Source organism: Meles meles, chromosome 5, assembly GCF_922984935.1.
Source record: "Meles meles chromosome 5, mMelMel3.1 paternal haplotype, whole genome shotgun sequence".
In the NCBI taxonomy this organism is placed as follows: domain Eukaryota; kingdom Metazoa; phylum Chordata; class Mammalia; order Carnivora; family Mustelidae; genus Meles; species Meles meles.
This window is the reverse complement of record NC_060070.1, coordinates 26,928,892-26,953,384: the sequence shown is the minus strand read 5'-3', so window position 1 is coordinate 26,953,384 and position 24,493 is coordinate 26,928,892. Positions and strand designations below refer to the sequence as shown.

The 24,493-nt window shown below is 42.8% G+C and overlaps 1 protein-coding gene across 2 annotated transcripts in view; it reads right to left on the bottom strand.

Moving 5' to 3' along the window:
- The window catches only part of LOC123942290 (prolyl endopeptidase), a 112,570-nt gene that overhangs the window by 68,047 nt on the left and 20,030 nt on the right, over positions 1 to 24,493 (bottom strand). Inside the window, exons 1-5 of one of the 2 annotated variants that reach the window (XM_046006138.1) lie at positions 22,665 to 22,759; positions 20,613 to 20,746; positions 19,354 to 19,484; positions 16,720 to 16,929; positions 11,464 to 11,585 (exon numbers count right to left, since the gene is read on the bottom strand). In XM_046006138.1, coding sequence (XP_045862094.1) covers positions 11,464 to 11,585; positions 16,720 to 16,929; positions 19,354 to 19,484; positions 20,613 to 20,668 — 519 coding nt within the window. In that variant the 5' untranslated portion in view covers positions 20,669 to 20,746; positions 22,665 to 22,759. Of the gene's footprint in view, positions 1 to 11,463; positions 11,586 to 16,719; positions 16,930 to 19,353; positions 19,485 to 20,612; positions 20,747 to 22,664; positions 22,760 to 24,493 lie in introns of those variants that run through there. The other variant, XM_046006137.1, reaches the window with a different exon arrangement.

The following is a 24,493-nucleotide window of genomic DNA, read 5'->3' as shown; positions in this document are numbered from 1 at the left end:
TTACTCGTGATCTCTCTCTGTCAAATAAATAAATCTTTAGAAAAAAAAAAATGAATTTTGGAAACCACTGGGAGGAGGAGAGAAAAATACTGTTAACGAAGAGGGCACTTGCATCTCAACAGAAAAAAAAGTGACTTTTCTGGGATGCCTGGGGGGCTCAGTTGGTTAAGCATCTGCCTCTGACGCAGGTCATGATCCCAGGGTCCTGGGATAAAGCCCCAAATTGGGCTCCCTATTCAGTGGGGAGCCTGCTTCTCCCTCTGCCTGCTGTTCCCCCTATTTGTGCTCTCTTTCTCTCTGACAAATAAATAAATAAATGAAATCTTTAAAAAAAAATATGTGACTCTTCTGAAATCCAGATAAAAAGAAAACAGATTAAAAAATTGAGCCAAGGGCCCCATCAGGCCTTCAAAAATACTATAAATTCATAAAATATTATTGTTTTTTCTTTAAATAATATGATGTCAACTAGAATAACTGTGTTCTCTGGAAGCAATTAATCTGATTCAAAAGCACAGACTTATTGCAACAACGTAGGAGTAATACTAATCCGACCAATTATAAAAGACGTAATTCTTAAATCTTTGCTTTTCACAGCTTTCTTCTACTTTATGTCTATATTGTTTAAACAAATTTTCCTTACGTCAAATGATCTTATTTCATGAAAATCGCATTTTATGTAATTAAGTATTAATTAACAAAACATTTCTAAGAATTACTATAAATCAAATATTTACATTTGTGGATATTAAATCCAGTAACTCTACTCCGAACACCACCAACAGGGATGAAAGCTATCATTTTTTAAAAAGATTTTATTTATTAATTTGAGAGACAGAACACAAGAGAGAGAACACGAGGGTGGAAGCAAAGGGAGAGGGAGAAGCAGGCTCCCCGCCGAGCAGGGAGCCCAATGTGGGGCTCCATCCCAGGACCCTGGGATCAAGACCTGAGCCAAAGGTAGATGCTTAACCAAATGAGCCACCCAGGTGCCCCTTAAAGCTATCGTTCTTTTTTTACTCATAAATAACCATTCTTTACCATTTAGCTTTACATTATTCATGACCAGGCAAACCTCAGTGGAGAGAAACAAATGAAAAGCCACCCCAGTCAGGGCCCCCTTGCTTCTGGGGATGGGGAGGGGGAGCTGGAGACAACTACGGTCACCATAGTGGCTAGTTTTAACAGGACATGATTTCACTTATCAAACTTATCAAACACAGCTGGCCACTATTCGGGGAGTCCGAGATAAGGCCATTTATTCCACCAGTGTTTACCGGGAGTCGGCCACTGCTGAACCAGGTTCTGAAACACACAGATCAACAGGACAGGGTCTTGAGGAGCTCATGCTCAGAAGCGAGTAAGGGATGGACACACACATGCACACAGAGGAACACTAGAGAGTAGTAACAGCAAGAAGAACGAAGTATGAAGGGGGTGCAGAGAAGGGCAGCTAACAGGGCTGGGAGGTGGAAGGGGGTGCAGAGAAGGGCAGCTAACAGGGCTGGGAGGTGGAGGGAGAGTGGGCACTGAGAAGGCTTTGGGGGAGGGTCCTTAAATGATTTTAAAAGGGAAGTAGAGTTTCTTTCAAAACGGTTGCTTGAATTCTGCCTTCTTACACGTGCTACGGTGGTGCAGCTATCTGGTCCCCAGAACTGTGCTGACATATACTCGAGCTGCATATGTTCACTCCCAAGAGCACAGACTGCAAATGGACAGGAGCACGCGCAGGGGAGGCTGCAGTCGGCTGCGCGCCGGGAGTGGCCCGTGCTGGGCTGAGAACCTCCAGGCCTGTCCTCAGGTTGGAGAGGACCGCCTCTCCCAAGGTCACAGATCCTTCTGGGTTCTTCCCCCATGTAATGATGGATTAATTCAAGGGAATAAAGCCTCAGTCAGGAAAATGCTGAATGCGAACGCAGCTCGAGAGCTCCCCGGAGGACTGGCCGAGGTCTCCGTAATGACTGCATTACAGCTCACCTCCTTCCTCTCTGCCCTCGCCCCCCAGCACAGGCTTTGAAAGCACTCCCATTCCACTTCCGGTCTGCGTGCCAGGGAACCTGACCTGTAACAGCATTCAAGGCCATCACAACATCTCATACATAGGCAGTGTGTAACCTAGCACAGCCCACAACTACTCAGCCTCCTGGGCAGGCCTAACAAACAATGCAACTTCTCCCAGGGCATCAGCTAGAAATGAAACCAGAGTCAGCCCGTGCGGAACGAGATTTCAACTCGACTGCTGATAAGGTGCTTACATTAAAAAAATGTGGCTCAGGACTAGGAGTTGGCTGGGAATTCTCAGCCTGACCGATTCAGTGTTCAAGCCCTGACTGAGGAAAACTCCCCCAAAGGGAGGCCAGACGAGTGTGGAAAGAAGTGCTCCCCTCTGATCTTTTGGTTTCTCAGCTTGGCGTATTTTGTGCTACTGGAGAAAACGGCTGTAAATGTTGGCTTCTGTTTTTGAAGAGGGGACCCAGTAATGGCTGTCACACTCATTGACACTTATCAAAGGGCATAAGGTATGGGATTATCAGACTTCATACTTTCATTAAAGAAGCCACATTAATTACTAAGACGTTTTACTTGTGTGTATTGTGGCGCTAAGCTACAGAGGTAATAATGTAAGGAAGCCCTTGACGGACATCATTCACGCTGTCGGATGGAGTATGTACTTCGTGCTTCATTCTGTTCGGCTCACATATGCTGCTCCGACAAATACAAAATTCACAAGAATCAGCACATTCAGGATGTAACCTCTACAAATCCAGGAGTTATAACACCACAGAATTTTAAAAAGATAAACAGCAACTGGAATACACCTGAGGGGAATCTAGTTCCAAGTAATGTTTTTATCAAATGTCTTCAGTTGATGCCTCACATAGGTGTGACAGTGATCCATTCAGACCCGGGTCTGGATCACAGCTGTTCCATATTTACAAGATGTATCAGCTTTAACATCCATTCATTTTTTTTTTTTTAAGATTTTATTTATTTGACAGAGATCACAGTAGGCAGAGAGGCAGGCAGAGAGAGAGGAAGGGAAGCAGGCTCCCTGCTGAGCAGAGAATCCTAACTCGGGGCTCGATCCCAGGACCCTGAGACCATGACCCAAGCTGAAGGCAGAGGCTTTAACCCACTGAGACACCCAGGTGCCCCCATTTTTTTTTTTAATGAATTTACAGAAATGAGTGTGAAATAGAATATGACAATACTAGCAGTTTTTCTGGAAAATGGGATCTTTATAGTTTATTTTAAATGGGGCATCTGGGTGGCTCAGTGGGTTAAAGCCTCTGCCTTCGGCTCGGGTCATGGTCTCAGGGTCCTGGGATCGAGCCCCGCATCAGGCTCTCTGCTCAGTGGGGAGCCTACTTCCTCCTCTCTCTCTCTGCCTGACTCTCTGCCTACTTGTGATCTCTGTCAAATAAATAAATAAAATCTTTAAAAAAACAAACAAAAACAACAAACCTATGTTATTATTATTACTAGCACATAAAAATTTTAAATTCACTGAATTTGACTATTCTCAGTCTCGATACTATACAATAAGAACAGGTGGGCCTTCTAAATGACTTGAATCAACTAACTTTTCTTTACGCATCTCATGTTAAGAGAAAATGAACAAAGATCATTAAATGTTGTAAACTCCTAATCATTTGTCTACAAAGTATTTTTCTTTTCTTTTTTAAGATTTTACTTATTTATTGGAGAGACAGAGAGAGAAAGAGTGAGAGACAGTGCGGTGAAGGGCAGAGGGAAAAGCACACTCCCTGCTGAGCAGGGAGCTCGATGTGGGACTTGATCTCAGGACCCTGGGATCATTACCCGAGCTGAAGGCAGACGCTTAACCAATTAAGCCACCCAGGTGTCCCTACAAAGGTGTTTTTCAAAATAACAAAGACACATAGCTAGTATTTATATGTGTGTGTGTGTGTGTGTGTGTGTGTGTATAATATGTGGACTTGCATCAAACATATTATTTTTCTTTTTTAAAAAAAGATTTTATTTATTTGACAGAGAGAGAGAAGAAGGCTCCTTGCTGAGCAGGGAACCCAACACAGGGCTGGATCCTCTGGGATCGTGAGCTGAAGGCAGATACTTAACCAACAGAGCCACTCGGGTGCCCCAAACACATTATCATTTTCAAAGAACAACTCATAAGCTATTTTACGCAAGAGCTACTGAACTCCAGTCATGTGGTCTTGTGTTAATAACCAAACCTCTACAGACACGAAATTCCTTTGGTATATATAATTTCCACTTAGAATCTAACAAGAAGTGAAGAAAGTTTTTTTTTTTCCCCATAATTTGAATCTACACACACTTTTTCAAATTGAGGAAAGTATTCCTTTTAAATATTAGGACAAAAGAATTGTGTATATAAAAAAAAAGTATCCTAAAAAGCAGTGAGACTTAAAATTGTCTGGAACATTAACAAAAGAAATGAAAACGGATTTTAATAGCTTTGGGAGTTAATCATGTGCCTCTCAGAGCAGGAAACTTTATCAGTTTTATTTTATAGTCTCTTTTGGATTCCTTTCATAATAGTGAATCCTAACATTACCTCTTTAATATTAAGTATGTTTCCAAAACCTAGCTAAGGAAAACTTTTAAAGGTCAAACTAACTAATCATTACAACGACGGCTTCTCACTTAGAGGACTCACTGTGGATTTGTACAACTACAGGAGTGGTGAAGTGCACAAGGACGGGGCAGTCATAGGCTCAGGTGACGTGGGTTAACGCAAGCATCTCCAACAGGTGATTAGTTCACTCAGTCAGAGCACTTTCCCAGGACACTGTGATCCTACAGCAATGCAGGAAAACAGAAATGAACCCAAATCCCGTATGAGGCATTCCTTAGTATGCCAGAAACAGATCTGACAGAAAAATTTTAGGGGGGTAAACAATCAAACCTGCATTCAAACTAAAATGAGTAACACTAGGTCTTGACATGACAGAGCTGCCATTGTTCTCTGGCAGAGCAGCTGGGTTGTTTAAGAATCTACTGTTTGTTTTCTTTTCTCCCTTACTGACGAAGGGGGTCAGGTGAAGCGACTGATGAGCAAATGCAACCCTCCTACCACCAAAACCAACTCTCCCCTCTCAGGAGCTGTTTCCCGTATACAGAGCGGCCCTGGCTTCTAGCTTTAACTCACAGGTGGGTCTGCTGCGTGGCTTCCTGACTTCCCTTCCCCACCATGTGCTGGATGTTCCTGCGCACTAATCAGCACGATGGTATTACCATGACCCGCGGTGCTGGAGAGAGAGAGGACACGGGTGATGAGCCCGGTTGGGGATCCACCCCGGGACGCACAGAAAAGACAGCCGCTCAGCCGCCCCCGCGACAGGCACAGGGGATCGGGGTCCGGGAGCTGGGGCAGAGCGCGAGGCTCTCACAGCACAAGGAGATGAAGGCTCACCAGTCACACAAGCTGCACGCGCCGGCTCTGCCCTCAAAGCTCTGGTCAAGAGGACAAAGTGTCTTTAAAACGACAGACAAACGGAACATGATGGATTGTGTCATGGGCCCCTAAGCCCCTTAGCAATACTGTGAAATGTTCATAAATAGAAGAGCTGACTACAACAAGAACAGCTTCCAAAGGGCCGAGCGTGCCCATCTGTGCTCCCCAGGATTGCGTGGCCCTCACACCTGGTGGGGAGGGAGGGGACACCAAGCCTATGACTTCCTGGGCCCCCAGGGAAGAGGTGCACGAAGCGTGCTGACCACGAAGAGGGCTGCTGAGCAAGGGTTCTGCTCAAGCCGAGCTGTGCAGTGAGTGAGGGGCAGGTGAGGCGGAATTCCCTGAGGGACACCGAGACACCCAGGCCGCCTATGTTTTGGAAGGCAAAGCTGGGTGCACACCAGGCCTCGAGGGTCTTCACGTGCACAAACCTCACACTAACGTTCACTGTGTGCCCATAGAGTCCAACACTAGGCAGTGATTTCACATGTTAACATATACATAAAATACACAAACGACTGAGCAAATATACACATACTTGAATGATTAGGGACCACAAGTAAACATACAATGTAGTAGATATGTGATAAATGTGAAGATTAGGATTACCTTTGTGAAAAAGCCCCCTTTTCAAGAATTAGTTATGACGGAATTCGGTTTTCGATACAGAATTCAGCTAGACAGTCACAGAGAGGCTGGGCATTTTATCCGTAATCCTTTCTAAAGGTACTTGACACATTTTCAGAATCTTCATTCTAGAGCACCCTCTGCTGGGAAAAGTGCCTCAAAATACTTGATTTCCCTGTTTCCAGCCCCCCCCACACACCCGAAATACTCCGAGAATCACTTTAAAATAAAGGGAATTTTTTTTTAATCCAGTAGAATCTTCAAAAACATGACAATTTCTATTCTCCCACAATCCTGCCTTCCAGGTAAAGCCTTCTGGTCTACATTAAATAACTGACACCTCCTCTAAGCCAAATGCTAGATGGGTTTCACGTTACCTCAGGGGCATGAGGGAGCTGCAGGGCCAGAGGGAGGAGGCTCTCGGCAGGCAGGTGAGGAGAGCGGCGTTGGCCAGCACCCACCTTTCTGGGATGGAGAAACCCATGGAGATTGCTTCCCTCAGAACAAGAGACACCAGGAAGGTAGCCTCCCTCCAGCCATCTTGAAAGGTCCCTGCAGAAAAAGGATGGATGACGGGAGCTATGGAGGGGACCCTGCTGGGAGCAGCAGCCTTGGGAGGCAACACAAGTATGAGCCAGAGCATTTACTATCCACTGCAGAGAACAGCACGCAGGTTCCCAGAATGGAGGGGCTCTCCCTACGCAAGGATGCCTTCAAGAAGCCCGCACCAAGACACCAGGCATGACTGCGAGCGGACGGTAGCAACTAAACACAGACAAACAGAATCCCATTTGCCTCCTCCAACTCCTCCTCCCTGCAGGACCGCTGGAGAACCAACCCACGATGAGTAACCAAGGGAAGAGAACTGGAGACTGTCATTGCTCAGAATGGCCTCACCTGTGAAACGTCAATTCCAGAGGTCCCGTCTGATCATCCTCCCGAGTCTCCTCCTGCCCCTTCGTGTCCCCTCCTCCTTTTCCCAACCCCGTCTGCAAGCAACCGCTGATCTGTATTGTGCCTTTAGAGACTAGTCTGCATTTTCCAGAGTGTTCTATAAATGTCATCAAACACTCCATACTCCTGCATTCTCCTTTCTTCTGGCTTTCACTGAGCATAAGTATTTTGAGATTCATCCCTCGTTGCTGAATATATCAACAGTCTGTTCCTTTCTACTGCTGAGTAGTATTCTACTGTAGGGATGTACCACAGTTAGTTCATTCATGCGCTTGATAGTGGATATCTGGGCTGTGCTAATGTAAGGCAATCTTGAATAAAGTAATAAAGTCTTTGTATGGGGAAAAAAAAAACCCAAGCAGGGGGTTCAGTAGTCCCTATTCCCCGTCCAGTCCCCCTTATGCTGGGGGGAGGGAAGCAGCATGTGGATGTTCTGTAACAGTTCTAATACCCCAAAACGTCCAGAAGCTGTGGGTTCTGCTAGATGGAATCAGTCATCCTGGGGGCAGAAGCTGTCAAGGGCAATGATGGCAAAACTAAAGCTGCTTCCTGGTTCTATGTGGTGGACTGCTCCAGGCAGGAAGACCTGTCTGTGCAAGAAGGCAGAGGAGGCCTCTGTGAAGGAAAAGGAGTCCTAAGGAGACAGTGTCTAGGATACAAAGGGAAGGCCTCAGTGAACCTGGACTGCAGCAGCCAAAGGGAGGGGTACGGTGGGTCGCTGGAGAAATCCACGCACATCCACACACTCGCCATTCACCCATCCGAAAGGCTGCTCTCACATCCAGCAGCTACCTCCTCACCAAGGAAGCCTGAGTCAGGGTCAGTGAGATGTTGTGCTGAATCCTCTAGCCATAGACTTTCAGCTGAAAAAGCCCCAGGGGAAATGAAGCAAAGAGATCTGGAGAGAAGGGATGTGCCCAAGGCTGCACCGACAGGACGAGGACACAATCTCGGAGTTTCTGTCACAGTACACCATCACTCTAACACTAGCTCTCCATTCAGACACTGTTGAAATGTGGAAAGTATTAACAAAACACTGGGTTCAAAATGATGCTCTCCAAAGTAACTACTTGGAAAATACCACGCATCAGTGTGTGGTTATGAAGCGACCCACCCGGCACCTGGAGGGGTGTCACCTGTTGTAACAAGACCACCCAAGCAGGTGGAACACAGTCTCAAGGAAGACCACGCCCAGCCTCGACTTACTAAGCCTGCTGGTTCTTGGACACTTGCTCTATATATTTCACTATTAAGGCTCTGATCCAATATAAAGTTCCTTGGGACTCACCATAGATGTCCCTTAAGTTTTTTTTTAACACGTTTTTTACTTCTGTGCAGTATAGACGTATCCTTTCAACAGTCCTCGCTACTGTGTGTACAAGCCTTCTTTCCTTCTAACCAGAGAGGCTGAGTGCACGGGGTTAGGAAGACACAGGCTGTGGGTCTAACACATTCAGCAGGCAGTTCCAGCCAGGCACTTGCAAGGTAATCTCTTCGACGGGCATTTTACTTCCTCCATGCAATGGAATGGAATGATCACCTCCTTTTCGAGGCTTTGGTAAAGACTGTATCAGACAATTTACATAGAGTGAACATCTTTTTAATAAATGGTAGAAAGATCACATCAACTACTTAAATCTGCTTTTCTTTTCACTTTCCCGTAGAATCGAATGTGTATATGTTAAATACATATATATCTCCACTATATTTTTATTTTTTATTTATTTTTGTTGAGAGTGAGTGAGTGAGAGGGGCAAAGGGAAAGAGAATTTCAAACAGACTCCACGCCCAGCAGAAGCCTGACACGGGACTCGATATCATGACCCTGAAATCATGACCTGAGCCAAAATCAAGAATCGGATGTTTAACTGACTGAGCCAGCCAGGTGCCCCTCACTTCAAAACTGGCTGCTCACAACAATGCTATGAAAACACCCCACGTATCCATCGACAGATGAATGAATAAAATATGGTGTTTACCCACAATGGATTATTATTCAATTATAAAAAGGAAGGAAATTCTGACATGTGCTACGACATGGATGAGGCTTAGGACTTTGTGCTAAGTCAAACAGCCAGTCACAAAAGGACGAATACTACATGAGGACAATTATATGTGGCACCTAGAATAATCCACCCCAGGGAGACAAAAAGGAGAAGGAAGGCTGCCAGGGAATGGGGGAAGCAGGGGAGGTGGAGAGTTATTACTTACGGGGAGAGTTTCAGCTTTGCAAGATGAAAAACGTTTTGGAGGTGTATGGTTGGTGATGGCTGCACGATGATGTCAGTGTATGTAATGCCACTTAACTCTACACTTAAAATAATTCAACCAGGGGCACCTGGGTGGCTCAGTGGGTTAAGCCGCTGCCTTCAGCTCAGGTCATGATCTCAGGGTCCTGGGATCGAGTCCCGCATCGGGCTCTCTGCTCAGCAGCGAGCCTGCTTCCCTCTCTCTCTCTCTCTGCCTGCCTCTGTCTCCTTGTGATCTCTCTCTGTCAAGTAAATAAATAAAATCTTAAAAAAAAAAAAAAGATTCAACCAGTAATTCTGTTATGTGTATTTTACCAGAATTTAAAAGTTAAAGCAAAAAACAAAAAACACCTCACTGCTACAACCAAACATTAAGAGAGATTCAAGCAACTTGAGCTGCACACGTATTCTACTATAAAGCTTGTTTCCTTTTAGTCCAATACACTAAATTATATAAATATTCTGGCATTTATTTTCAATATCCATGTTACTGTATCAACCAAATACACCTATCTTAATTAAAATAGGTCTGCTGTAATGAAATCATTAGCTTTGAAATATAAAAATTTCTCTAGGAAAGTTGGTCTTTGATTTTATGAAGAATCCGGGGGAATAAAATTGATTATTAAAACATCTTATTTTAGATTTTCCACTTCAATACCCTCCCTCCAAAAAGATAAAAAAGAAAAACACACAATCTAACATTAAAACGTCATTTGGTAGCATATTCATCTCCCTAATTTTTTCACACAGATGACAGTAAAAATCTATATTATTTTATAAACCAATACCTATTAACCATAGTAACCAGAAGACTTAAATAAGAGGAGAAGCTGAACTCAGAAGGAAACGGAAGAAACAACTTATAAATAGAGTCAGAGAAGCCATTAAAAACAAATAGGTGAGAAAAATGACAGTAGTAACTACACAAGGACTGCGCATGGAGAGGCACTTCAGTGAGAAGGAAAAAACGTGAGAAAAGGACAGTTTCAGGTCACAGAACTCCTAAAAATTCACACACTGCATTAAAGTCTGACAAGTTTTTTCTATTAAGGGCCAGAAATTTTTTCTATTTTCAGCTTTGTGGGCCATGGGGTCCTTTGTGGTGACTCAACCCTGCTATTGCCATTGGACAGCAGCCCCAGACAATACAAAACGAAGGGTTCGGCTGGGTTCTGATAAAGCCTTATTTACTAAAGCTGGCAGCAGGCCAGATGTGGTGTGAAGGCAGGCAGCAGTCTGCCAACCCGTGGTCTAGCGAAACTTATAAACAAATAAATATAAGGACAATCTGGAATAAGGTGTATCAAGGCACATGAACTAAAACACTGTGGGTTCCAATTCTATCTCCAGTGAACCAGACCCAGGAGCCCAACTTCAAATATTAAATGTTCCTTTTTTTTTTTTTTTTAAACCAAAGTTCTAAGTAAGGGGCTCCAGGAGCTTTATAAAGATTTTCTAGTGGATTTCTCATTCCTATTAAAAATGGGCCAACAGCCCAACTGTATCAAAACATTCAGAATGCTTTTCTTTTAAAAATACTTCTTACTACCCAGAAATGAACTAGTAAGAGTTAAGTTTTTACTCCAAGTCGCTCTAAGTTTTTTCACAGCTGATTCTCAAGATACAGAATAAAATCTGGGCCGGTAACCTCAAAGACTTCAAATACAGTTTGGTTATGGCCAAAACCCCCAAGCAATACTTGAATGTCTTTTAGATGGGAGAAATCTCAAAATGCACATTTTAATGTAAAAACAAGTGAACAATATGAAGAGGAAAGCTGTGTAAAAAAGGAAAACATATACTCCCTCTCTCCCCAGTTTCTCATTTGTACAAAGAAAATTTTGACGAAGGATACTTTCCTCACCTCTGAGACGTAGGATTCTGAATTTCAAAATGTTCATGTTTTGCTTTATGTGATTCTGCACTTTCACTTTTTTTTTCTTTTTACCATAAGTATGCATTACTCTACTAAGGTTTTTATGTTGAAGTTGCAGTTAAAAGGTTTATCATCACCTTCACTATTAAGAGTCAATTGGAATACCAATACTTTTAACAAAAGTATTCACTCACGGGACTCATCACATCCTTAAAGATCACACAACAAGAACATCCAAATACACAATCCATGTGACACTGTGTTTGCGGGGCAATTTCACAGTAGCACCATACCTCAGCTCCACCCATCCACTTAGGCTCATCCGGAAACTCAGCACACAAAATATCTTCCAATTGATCAGTTCCCAACACGTGGTAACAGAGCTTTTGATGGAGGTTGGTGGATGTCTCCGTACCTGAAGGAGTTAAAAATGTTTACTGAAGTGCAGTTGGCAATTTTAAGGAAAATCTGTCCCACCCATACTGCACAATGCTAGAAATGTTTAAAAAGTTATTTACCTGGCCAGGGGATACAAAGTTAATATGCAAAAGTTAACTGCTTTCTTATACACCAGCAACGAATGCGTGGCATTTGAAATTAAAAACATAGCATCATTAAGGATGTAATATATAACATGGTGACCATAGTTAATTAATGATACTGTATTGCATATTAAAAGTTGCTAAGAGAAAAAATGCTAAAAATTCTCATCACAAGAAAAAGAATTTGTAACTATGTATGGTGATGGAGACTTCTATAGTGATCATTTCATAATATATATAAATATTGAATCATTATGTTGTATACCTAAATCTAATATAATGTTTTATGTTAATTATACCTCAATGAAAAAAATTTATTTTATTTATTATGTTATGTTAGTGACCATATTGTATATCATTCGTTTTTGGTGTAGTGTTCCATGATTGTTTGCGTATAACACCCAGTGCTCCATGAAATATGTGCCCTCACCAGGCTCAACCATTCCCCCACTCTGCTCCCTTCTAAAACCCTCAGTTTGTTTCCCAGGGTCCATAGTCTCTCATGGTTTTCTCCCCTTCCAAACTATCCCCCCTTTATTTTCCCTTCCTTCTCCTAACGTCCTCCATGCTGTTCCTTATGTTCCACAAATAAGTGAAACCATATGATAACTGACCTTCTCTGCTCAACTTATTTCACTTGGCAAAAAGATTTTTTAAAAACCACAATATCATTTACATTAGTACCCCCCAAAATTAAATGGTCAAGTATAAATCTAACAAAATATGTGTAAGACTTATATGAGGGGAAAAAAAAAAAACCCACGGTGCCTGGGTAGTTCAGTGGGTGAAGCCCGGCCTTCAGCTCAGGTCATGATCTCAAGGTCCTGGGATCGAGTCCCACATCGGGCTCTCTGCTCAGCGGGGAGCCTGCTTCCCCCTCCCTCTCTGCCTGCCTCTCTGCCTACTTGTGATCTCTGTCTGCCAAATAAATAAATAAAATCTTTAAAAAAAATACAAAACTGATCAAAGAAATCAAAAAGAACTAAATAAATGGAGAAAAGCTCCATGTTATGGACAGGAATACTCAATACTGTCATGTCAATTCTTCCCCACTTGATCTACAGATACAATCTAATTCCAATAAAAATCCCAGCAAGCTATTTTGTGGCTATCCACGAGCTTATCCTGAAGTTTATATGGAAAGAGAAAAAAAAAAACCAGAATGGCCAAGATAATATTGAAGGGAAAGAACCAAGCTGGACGACTGATAATACCTGACTTCAAGATTTACTGTAAGTAATCAAAACAGTGTGGTATTGGCAAAAGAACAGACAGGTGAATCAGTGGAGCAGAGCAGAGAGCCCCGAAACGAACCTACATAAATACAATCAACTGGTCTTCGAACAAAGGAGCAAAGGCAACCCAGAGGAGCAAAGTCGGCCTTTTCAAAAATGGTGGTGAGAGTACTGGACACCAACATGCAGAAAAATGAACCTAGACACAGACTTTTTACCTTTGAAAAAAATTAACTCAAAACGGATCACAATTCTAAATGTAAATGCAAAACTATAAAATTCCCACAAGGTAACATATGAGAAAATCAGGATGACCTTAGATCTGACAATGACTTTTTAGATAAAATGTCAAAGGTATGATGCATGAAAGAACCAATTGAAGCTAGACTTCATTAAAATAAAAAAATTCCGGGGCACCTGGGTGGCTCAGCAGGTTAAAGCCTCTGCCTTCAGCTCAAGTCATGATCCCGGGGTCCTGGGATTGAGCCCCACATTGGGTTCTCTGCTCAGCGGGGAGCCTGCTTCCCCCCTCTCTCGGCCTGCCTCTCTGCCTACTTGTGATCTCTCTCTGTCAAATAAATAAATAAAATCTTTAATAATAATAATAATAATAATAATAATAAATAAATTCTGCTCTGTGAAAGACACTGTCAAGAAAATAAAGCAGTTCACAGACTGGGAGAAAATACCTGCAGAAGACGTATCTGATACAGGACTTTTACCCAAAATTTACAAGGAACTTTTGAAAATCCAACCCTATTAAAAAATGAGCCAAAGACTTTTAACAGAAACCTCACTAAAGCAGATTCACAGGTGCGCCTGGGCGGCTCATTGGGCTAAGCATCCAACTCTTGATTTTGGCTCAGGTCATGATCTCAGGGTGGTGAGATCCAGCCCTTTGTCAGGCTTCGAGCAGCTGAGTGTGGAGACTGCTGGGGATTCTGGGTGTGGAGACTGCTGGGGATTCCCTCTGCCCCTCCCCTGTGCATGTGTGCACCTTCTCTTTAAAAAAAAAAAAAAAAAAAAAAAAAGACATGCAGATGGCAAAGAAGCATATGAAAAGATGGTCCACATCATATGTCACCAAAGAAATGCAAATTAAAACAATAATATACCACTACACACCTATTAGAATGGACAAAATCCAGAACAACAGCGACACCAAATGCTGATAAGGATGTGGAACAACGGGAGCTCCTATTCATTGCTGGTGGAAGCAGTTTTGTAGTTTCTTACAAAACCAAACATTCTAACAATACGATCCAGCAATGACGCTCCTTGGTATTTACCCAAAGTATGTGAAAATTTATATCCACACAAAAACCTGAACACAGATGTTTATAGTGGCTTTACTGATAACTGCCACATCTTGCATACTACTGACATACCCTTTAATAGCTGAATGGATTAAAAAATAGGTGAGAGGGTAAATAAACTGGGCTACTGGAAGACAATGGAATCCTATCCGGTGCTAGGAAGAAATGAATTATCAAACCATGAAAAGACAGGAAGGAAATTTAAATGCATATCACCAAGTCAAAGCTGCCAGTCTAAAGGCTACACAGTGTATGGTTCCAACTACAGACATTTGGGAAAAGGCACAGCTATGGAGACAGTAGAGAGATCCGTGGTTGCCAGGGGCTAGTGAACAAGGAGGACGGACAGGTGGAAGAGGGTTACGGGATGCTGCTAATAGGGGAGGCTCCGCATGTGTGGGGGCAGGGGCTGTACGGGAAATCTGGGCTTTCTGCTCCATTTTGCTGTGAACCTAAAAATGCTCTCAAAGATAAAGTCTCTCTCTCTCTTTTTTTTTTTTTTTAAAGTTAAGTATTGGTTGGGTATCACCCTGGAAGTAATTCACACCTATTTGCTGATTTCAGAAGATGTTATGAGATTGAACTATTTTTTTCATTACAGAAAGGTACTAAGCTTTCAGGACGATGAAAAAGAAGAGAACACCATAATATAAAAGAAAGCTTTTACAGCACTTGGTGGCTTTCCATGGTTTTCCGGGAAGCACATGGTTGGAATTGCTTAGCCTCATTGGTAAGTCTCTCCACCACACAACCTGAGAGGCTGCTGAGGTCCTCTGGACAAGAGGGCAGCAAATTACTGCAGGGAGCAGATGGTACCTTCCTGAAATCATCACCGTAACTAAGCTTTACTGTTTTTGCCACTGAAAGCTGAGCCTAAATAATAATTTTCCTGTTTTTCACAAATTAATAACATTGCTCTCTAACAAGAAATGGCCAGGGGAATACTTCTTTGGTCTCCCAGAACTTAAAGTAGCCATCTCTAACTCAGCACCACTCTTAACACAGGCAGCTACTTCAGTGTACAGAGCACTGAGGTCTTTCTTTAGCCAACATCCTCAAATAAAAAGCCTACTCTTAAATCAGCCCTTCTTGTAGAATTAAGAAAAAAGTATTGCTTTAGTCTAACCAAAAGGTAGCAAAAGCTGAACATAGCCGAAAGAGATGAAAAGAATTATAGTCTTATTCCCAATTCAACTGGGGGAAGTCAGAAAAGCAAGCTAGCTATCTAAAGACAAGCAAGATACAGCAGGTCATGATAAGGGGACAGCATGTGTAGCAGAAAGTGCTGGCTCAGCTGTGCTTCTTGCCAGCTCCAGGCCTCCAACAAGTAACTGAGCCTCTGTACCGCAGCTCCAAACCTCCCACAAAGGGACTGTAAAACCCATGTGTAAAGACCAACCAAAACAACAGGAAAATGCTACAGGCCCCTGTGGAGAGATGGGGTAGCATGAAGAAGGTGACTGTTGACAGCTTGTAACAGCAAGGTACAAGGTAGGTGGGCCTTTCTCTCTGGAAAAGTGAGGAGTGAAGGGGGAAAGAAAGAGACTGCTTGAACACAGTAGGACCTTTGTATCACAGAGAAGAAGAACAAAGGTGTGTCCTGGAAGTTCACAATAAGAAAAGTGTCAAAATCAATCAACCAAATGACCTGTAACTTCTAATCAGAGGAAGAGATGTGATCACTACAGTAGGAAAATCTATTTATTTTTATTTATTATTATTTATAATTTATAAGTTTATAAACTTATGTTAAATATTTATATTTTATATTGTATTTATATATTATATTATATATAAATTTATAATTATAAATTATTTATAATCACTCAATATCATTAAATAAAGCAGTTTCATGGAAAAAAAATCCTTCTTCTCCATGACCCCTTGGGAGATATAATATATTTGAAAAGGACTGATTGCAATAAAGGCCTAGTTATTCCTGGTTCCTTGTATCTGTTTCTCCACCCCTTGAACAGGGGCTGGCTCTGTGACTTGCTTTGGCCAACAGAATGCAGCACCATGATGTAGGGCCAGCAGCAAGTACAGGTATCAAAGGCTTATGCCTTTCACCTCTCCGTGAGCTGCCAGGCAAACCAAGCAGGCTTGCCTGCCGGAGGAGGAGAAACCGCAAGGATTGGAGCCAAAGCCCCTGACATGGGAAAGAGCCAAGCCAAAGGCCAATGGGCCCACAGTTGAACACAGACACATGACAGAACTCAGCTAATCTAGAAGAACTACCTGGCCAACCCAAGACTCCCAAACAAACAAAAAAAAGGATTATTATTCTAAGACACTAGTTTTGGGGTGATCTGTCATACAACAATACTGATACAACACCCTTTGAGGAAACCTGGCTCTATACCAAACAACTTCTGCGTAGGGTTTAGCTTTTCAAGTTATGTAAAGTCACACTTGTATTTCATGAAAAAGGTGCTTTACCTGCCATCTTCACTTACCATCACTTTTTCCATCCTGCTGGGGATAGGAGTTATAGAACATCCCCTTCCCATCATGGGTCCATGCCATACAGCTGAACTTGACTCTCTCGAGGACATCTGGAAGCTCTTTGGCACCATCAACTTTCATGAACTTGATTGTCACCCAGTCTGAGCCACTGGCGCTCAGGCCGTAGGCAAAATATTCCCCATCTTCACTGAAGGCATAGCCTGTGGGGCACAGGAGAAATTCTCACATAGTGCCCATGGGGACACAACCCCTAGCTTTGCCCGCTGCCCTCCGTGCTGCCCGACACATTCTCTGCCATATGTGCAATGGAGGGAGCAAGAAGCCTATCCCTAGGACCTCTGGGGACTGAGCCCGGGCCGCACAGGAATTCGCTTCAGGAGCTTGGACAAGTGCTCTGGGTCTTAGGTTCTTCGTCTGTAAAAAGGACGTACTGGATTGGACTACTAAGATGCTTCCATCATTTATATTGCTATAATTTAACGAGCAGTTCAGTTAAAAGCAGAGCTCATCTGAGACTTTCAGCATATTTTATTTATACTCTAAAGAGGAGGGGAAAAGAATAAGGAAACTGCTTTTACAGCAATGACTGGATTATGACACATACCATGTAACAGAACTAAATGGAAGCCATTAAGTAATTTTTGGAATGGATTCCAAACTATTTGAAATCGCTCTTTATACCCTCATTTTCTAAGCATCGCTGGCACTCAAGGATTAATGTCGTCCACACCACCTGACCAGCACAAGCCCAGGTAAATAAAGTCCGAGGGTTGCAGTGAAGGCTCACACAGAGCCTATACCAAAGAAACCACAAAAAAGACAGAAAAGCAACACAATCTATGAACTGTTATGAGTGTCTAATTCTTTAAGTCCATGACAGAATGTTCTAGTCACTATGGAATGTGTGTTGAGAAATTTTCTATGTTTATATTTGCTTTTATAAAGCATATATAGAAAGCATTTGGTACCAGACATGGACACTACAGATTTCCTCTTATAATATTTGTTAAACTGTACCAGGGGTTGAAAATTATACTCAGAAACCCAACTATTTTCAGAGGCTTCCTACTGTTTTACATGGAATTTCTATTAGTGGTAAATAAGTTTAAAATTTCACAAGACCTACTTACTAATCCTTTAAAATTGCTATGAAGTATTCAGGCTCATCTGTATATAAATACAGAGAAGAGTCTAGAAGGCAATGCAGAGACTTAGTCTACATAAATTATTTATATGTAATTAGAAAATTTTCAGGAAAAATTTAAATAAAAATGTTGATTTGAAATATATAAAAAAATCATATACTATCAAAAGAACCTGTATGTTTACCCACACTGTAACTTCCCTGTATCATTTTCAGAACACTAGAAGACTGAGGCCAGGTCCCACGTCTAATTTTCCTTTTCAGCTATCAGGACCCATACGTGGCAGGCATTCCGTTAAAGTTATGGAAATGAACTTTTAGAGACCCTCTTATAATGAAGTTCTTCTGGATGAGTTACAAGAACTTTAATTTTAACAAAGGTTTGTTGTTAAAATTAAACAATATCCTACACCGGGCTTATTACTGCACAGAACCACACATTCATCTACAACCGCAAGCTCAACTCATGGAAGAATATTCTTAGCTGCCTGGCATCTTATTTTCAATACTGATTACTTTCAACACTAATTAGATAAAGTATCATTTTTTACATACACAGCCTACTTAGGAAAAAGAGGGGAAGAACCACTAAATGACTGAGTGGCTTTATAAAGGGAGTGATATGAAAACAGGGTCCTTTCATTCTCACCTAATCGATTACAGGACTAGAATGTTCTAATCGCTCGACTCCACAGGGCTGAGACTTGGCCTGTCCTTTCTCTACAAAACAGAAGACGCTATGGGGGAAATGCTGAGCCAACTTCACCAAAATCTAGGATGCTAACAAGAGATGATTCTCAGAGTATACAATTATTAAGCTATAGAACCAGTGACTTGCCAACCTCCTTCCTTAGAACTAGTGCTAAAGGCATAAGCCTGGGGTAATCTTTAGGGCCTGTGGAGAAGGTTATCTCAGGGTGGGGTTATTTAGGAGACACATGGCAACTACAGGCAAAACTCAACTGATTCAGGTTTTAAATTTGCCATCTTCAGGGAACAGGGTGTCAAGTTGTCTAATTTCTTACAAGACCGTGGTTTTCTACTTTTAATTCTAAAACAAATAAATTTTAAAACTTTGATCACTTCCTCTGCACCAAGGAAAGAGAGCTTGTAAATATTCTTTCCTGTTGTACATTCACAGCTGGAACATTCTTCAGAGCTTAGATTACTTATAGAAGACTTTTTTCCTAAACACAGAGAGGTCTCAGGGATGTTAGAAGCAATGGCGACAATTCTTAAATGTCTCAGAGGCCCTAGAAGCTAATTTGGGCCCAGTGTGAGTTATTCTCCAGTTCTGCTTCATGCCACCAGACATGTGGCTACTCATGTATTCTAAAGACACTGCAAAAATTAGCTTTCCTGATATTGCATGTGCACCTGTTCTCCAATATGGTCCATCCCATCTGGTATTTCAGAGGTGAGGGACTAGCGGCGAGCGGGGGCCCCAGGACTGCTGTGGGCTTAGCCGGGTAGCACTCACCTCGGAGCGCCACCGTGCCATCGTCAGACAGGATGTTGGGGTCGAGGAACACTCTGGCTTCACCTTCTAAGGAATCCTGTACATATAATACTCGTTGGTTCTGCAAACCTGTATTGTAAAAATAGAAATACCTGGGGAACAGAGATGGTCTTTATTGAGCCGTGGAGTTTTCCATCTGTAGGGTACAATCAAGGCACAAAGAAAAGGAAAAACATACAAATGTTCATTTGCAAACGGGCCAAGCCAGGGACATGTGGACTAGGATGGGAGGTCCCACCAGCTCCGTGTAATTAGAGTTTGGAACCTGAATTAAGTATTGGAATAATTTACTGTAAGCCTGCATATTAGCTAAATGGGGACAAATCAAGACTGCTTCATTTGTTAGCACTAAAACGGATAATCAAATAAAGCAGTAACTTTTTCTTTTCAACGGAGAAGAAAGCAGATCTTCTAAAATGAAACGTTGGATCCTTCCCTAGACAGGCTGCTCAGGCCGGTGTCAGCAAGCCTGCTCTGTATTGGGCAAGACTGCAAATGTTTCAGGCTTTGTGAGCCATAGAGTCTCTGTTGCTTTAATTCAATTCTATAGTTGTACAAAAGCAGCTAAGGATGATAGATAAGTGAATGGACATTTCTGTGTGCCATTTCAATTTAACTACCAAAACAAGCAACAGGAAGGGTTAGGCATGTAGATTGTACTTTGCTGATGTATGTGTGCGTGCGCGTGTGCGCCACGAGAGAGAGGAGGGTCTAAGAAGTTCTCAAGTAAATTTGTGGTGGTGGTTCCACCAAGACTTAAAAAAAGAACAAGAGACTATCTTTACATTGGTGTGAAAGAGAGAGGAGCAAAGAAGGGACTAGGTGCCACCTCCTGGTCCACTTCCACTCTGGGATGAAAGAAATCCATATAATAAAAGCTTTTCTAGTAGTTGAAGCCAAAGAGAAGTTAAGAGGCAAACAAATCTCCACTGCTATCTACAAATCCTGCTAGCCCAATTATTAGCCATAAGACAACAATAATTTCCTGTAATCTAGATTTGCTTTCCTAGGAAACACTTCTACTGAATTTCTTAATCATGATTTTAAGAATACGGACAACAGACCAAAAAACAGTATTCTCATACTCAAGCACAGAAACTAATCAATTTCATAACGGACTGATTTTATAAACTGATAAGTTATTTAGAATTTGTATTTTAAGATTTAAGAAAGCATTCTATTAGAAAAGTAACAAGAAAATGAAATAAAACCTCACATACCGTTTTCCTTTCTTGAAGTGGCAACTATACTTGGGATAGTCATACAGTTCAGTCATTCTCTCTTTGTATAACCCTCTGATAGGACATTGCTCAAGGAACGGCACAGTAATCTTGTTCTGGGCCTCGACAAAAGCCTATGGAGAAAATTTAAATGGACAAAGCAAGTTAGATATAAAATTTTCTACGTGGAGTGCTATCCACTGATACATATCCATGAAAGCGTATTCTTCCCTCAATAAACACTAACTAGTCCTTACATGGCACTATGTACTATTAACTCATCTAGAACTCACAATAATCTTACGGAGAAGGTTCTTTTATTAGCCCCGTGTTACAGATGGGAAAACGGAGTCTCAGAGCAGATGAAAAACTGCCCAACATCATACAGCTAGGAAGTCCCAGAGTTGGCTCCTGCATCTACCCTCTTAACCAACACACTCTACTGTGCTAAGATCAGGCAGGCAGTGAGCTAGGTCCACATCACACCAAGGTCCTGCTCTTCTTAGTCAGCGGCCTGTGGTCCCCCAAACCATCAGAGTTATAGAAAGAAATACCTAGGTGCTATTTTACCAATTTTGTTTTTGACGTACCATCTTTCTAAGACCCACTACTTTGTCATTTGTCAACTTCAGAGAACCTTACTAATATTTGAAACTAAAGAATTTTTTTTAAAGATAATTTTATTTATTTATTTGCAAGAGAGAGAGTGCAAGTGAGAGAGTGAAGGAGAGCACAAGCAGGGGGAGCAGGAGGCAGAGGGAGAAGCAGGCTCCCTGCTGAGCAAGGAGCCTGAAGTAGACTTGGTCTCAGGACCCTGGGATCACGATCTGAGCCGAATGCAGCCGCTTAACTGACTAAGCCACCTAGGCGTCCCTAAACAATATTTTTTAAAAGTTGGAGAATGGGGTGGGGGTGCGGTGCCCAAGTGGCTCAGTCAGTTAGGTGTATGCCTTTGGCTCAGGTCATTATCATAGGAACCTGGGATTGAGTCCCGAGTTGGTCTGCCGGCTCAGCAGGGAGCCTGCTTCTCCCTCTCCCTCTGCCTGTTGCTCCCCCTGCTTGTGCTCTGTCAGATAAATAAATAAAATCTTTAAGAAAAAAGTGGGAGAATGGTGGCATTAAATGAGAATATCTATAGCAGTGGTTTGCAAGAAAGGCAAGAGACTGTGTGCAAGAAGCCAGGGGACCCTGGCAGCAAAGGCAGGGCATGGGGCAGGTTTTACAACAGATCAACTGTTTCCAAGCATGCCTTATTTGTAACTAAGCAGTTAGAAAGTTCTTTGTACTATAGAACCTTGGACTCGGAATAATTCGTGTCTGGCTATTAGTAAGAAATGAAACAAGAGTAAGTGTATCAGCTCTAAATTCAACTGAAGGTTTAACCCCATGTCTGCAAACAAGTAAGTCCTCAAAAGAAAACTTCAAGAAATTAGGAACACAATCCATTTTGAATGGAAGACAAAACTGCGTTTTTATCAGACTCTACTTTTGGATGGATCCTCAAGGGCCTCGCCTAACTCAAAACGATCTTCAGATGGGATCTCCCACACAAACCAACAACTCTGCTCTGGAGAACCATGATTCTGTGCTGAGGAAAAGCTATCCTAAAATGCATTAATACTTAAAACGTGCCTGCAAACAACAGAGAAAGAGTGGAAAGTTATGACTAAAATGATGAACAACCTTTTTTTGCAAGAGGATCAATTCAAGAAAAATAAAACTATTATGGGTCACATTTCTTATTTCATCCAGACAGAAAATAAAATGTACTGAGTCGCAAAGAAATATACTTCCAGCTGCCACCCACTAGGGACTGGCAAGCTTCGCGCTGGCCTGGGCGAGCTAGTAACAGCTTCTATAATTTTCAAGAGTCGGAAAGCAAAAACGAAAACCCAGCAGAGACCCCCTACATGGCTCACAACATCGAAAATATTTAACATGTGGTCCTTTATAGAAAAAGTTTGGTCTGTTATAGAAAAAGATTAGTGCACGGCTGTGAAGCCCCTCAGGGGCGGCCTTGCGGAGATCCCAAAGTGTGTGCGAGAGCCTCACCTGACTTCATGATGGAAGGAAATCCCATGTCTCCTTTCCAGACGTGGAAATGGAGGCCTGCGGTACTGAAGTCAGCTGGTCAAGGTCACACAGTGACTTAGTCATGGCACTGAAGTGGAATTATGGTTGACCTTTGAACATCACGGGTGTAAACCAGGCAGGACCACTTATTTGTGTATTTCCTCTTCCTCATGATTTTAATAACTATTTACTTTTCTCTAGGTCACTTTACTGTAAGAATGCAGTATATAATACATACTAACGCACAAATATGTGTTCATCGACTGTTGATGCTATTGGTAAGGCTTCCAGCCAACAGTGGGCTATCAGTAGTTGAGTCTGGGGGGTAGTCAACCTTGTGGGGGTGGGCCCCTCCATCTCCTACATTAAGGGTCATGGTACCCTATACCAGTACCCTATACCAGTAGGAGCGACTGCAGGCCTGATTCCGGATGTGGGCTAAGAAAAAGCAGACAACACTGGGGAAAGGGCAGCTTGGCCTCCAATGATTTCCCCGACCCGGGGCCAGGCGGGGCTGGACAGGCACATCAGGGTACTGGAGCTTCAGCAAGGACTTACTGAGAACCTCACGTGTATCAGCACTAGTCTTGGCATTGTGGGTAGAGGGGTGACAAGTTTAGGACCCGCTCTCTACCATCGTGGAGTGAACATTCTACCAGGAGACACAAAACACCAGCCAGAGGGTTACAGAGAATGCTGAGTCCCAAGGACATACAGGCAGGGCCATCGCGTGCATCTGCAACCAGAGCTGGCCCAGAAGTGTCTGCTGCCCGGCCGGCTGAGATGAGGCAAACAGAGAGACTGAGAGGGAGAGCTGTAAGCAGCGGGACTTCACTGCGACAGGTTTGTTACATTTTACAAAAATATCAATCCGCTATGGTTTGGAAATTTAAAAACCATCATTTACCACATATCCTGGGAAGCCCTGAGGAGGACAGTTATGCCAGGGAGGGTAGCCAGGAGGCCCTTCTGAGGAGGTTCTGAGGGAAGGTCTGCTAGGGGAGAGGGAGCAGCCATGCAAAGACAGGAGCCGCATTTCAGACTGAGGAAGAGCAAATGCAGGGCCCTGGGGGGTAGGAGCCTGACAGGCGTGAAGGAGAGGAGGGAGGTCAGTGAGGCTGGAAATGAGTGACAGGGAGCCAAGACCCAGGACGGAGCTGACTATGTAACACCTGGAGAGCAGTTAGGAAGTTTGAATCTTCATTCTAGGTGAAAACAAGCTATGATTAGGAAAGGAGATAGTTCTCTATCTGGTTTTTCTTTAAAAACAAAACAAAACAAAACAAAACAAAAACTAGCCTTACTTTGGGTGAAGTATAGACCAGGGAGTTAAAGTGGAGGTCAGGATGGTGGGCCAGTGGTTGGTGAGAGCCGAGGCCAAGTGAAAGGTCTGGTCGCTAAAATGACCAGGAACAACCACTGTAATGGGATGGGGACAGAGAAAAATGGGCACAGTGCATGTTAGTGTGTAGATATGATGGCTATTCCCACAAGGGCCTCACCAGAACGTTCTAGATAGTTAGGGTTCCCACCCTGGGATCCCGGCATGCTGGGTCTCGGCTGGTGCCTCTTCTTCCACTGAGAGGCCTCTTAGGAGAGCACCCTACAGGCTTGGTTTCCCTTATCCTTCTGGTTTGTGATTGTCTGAGGCTGATCTAGATCTTATCCTGGTCCAGTAGAACCATGGAGGGTCCAAGAGACAGAAGTGGCTCAGTTCATTTTCTTTGGAAAGGTGGAATGGAACTGCATTCTTCAACCGCTTCTCCATCTCACATGGCTTCTGTTTGATGCCTCACGACGGTGACAGC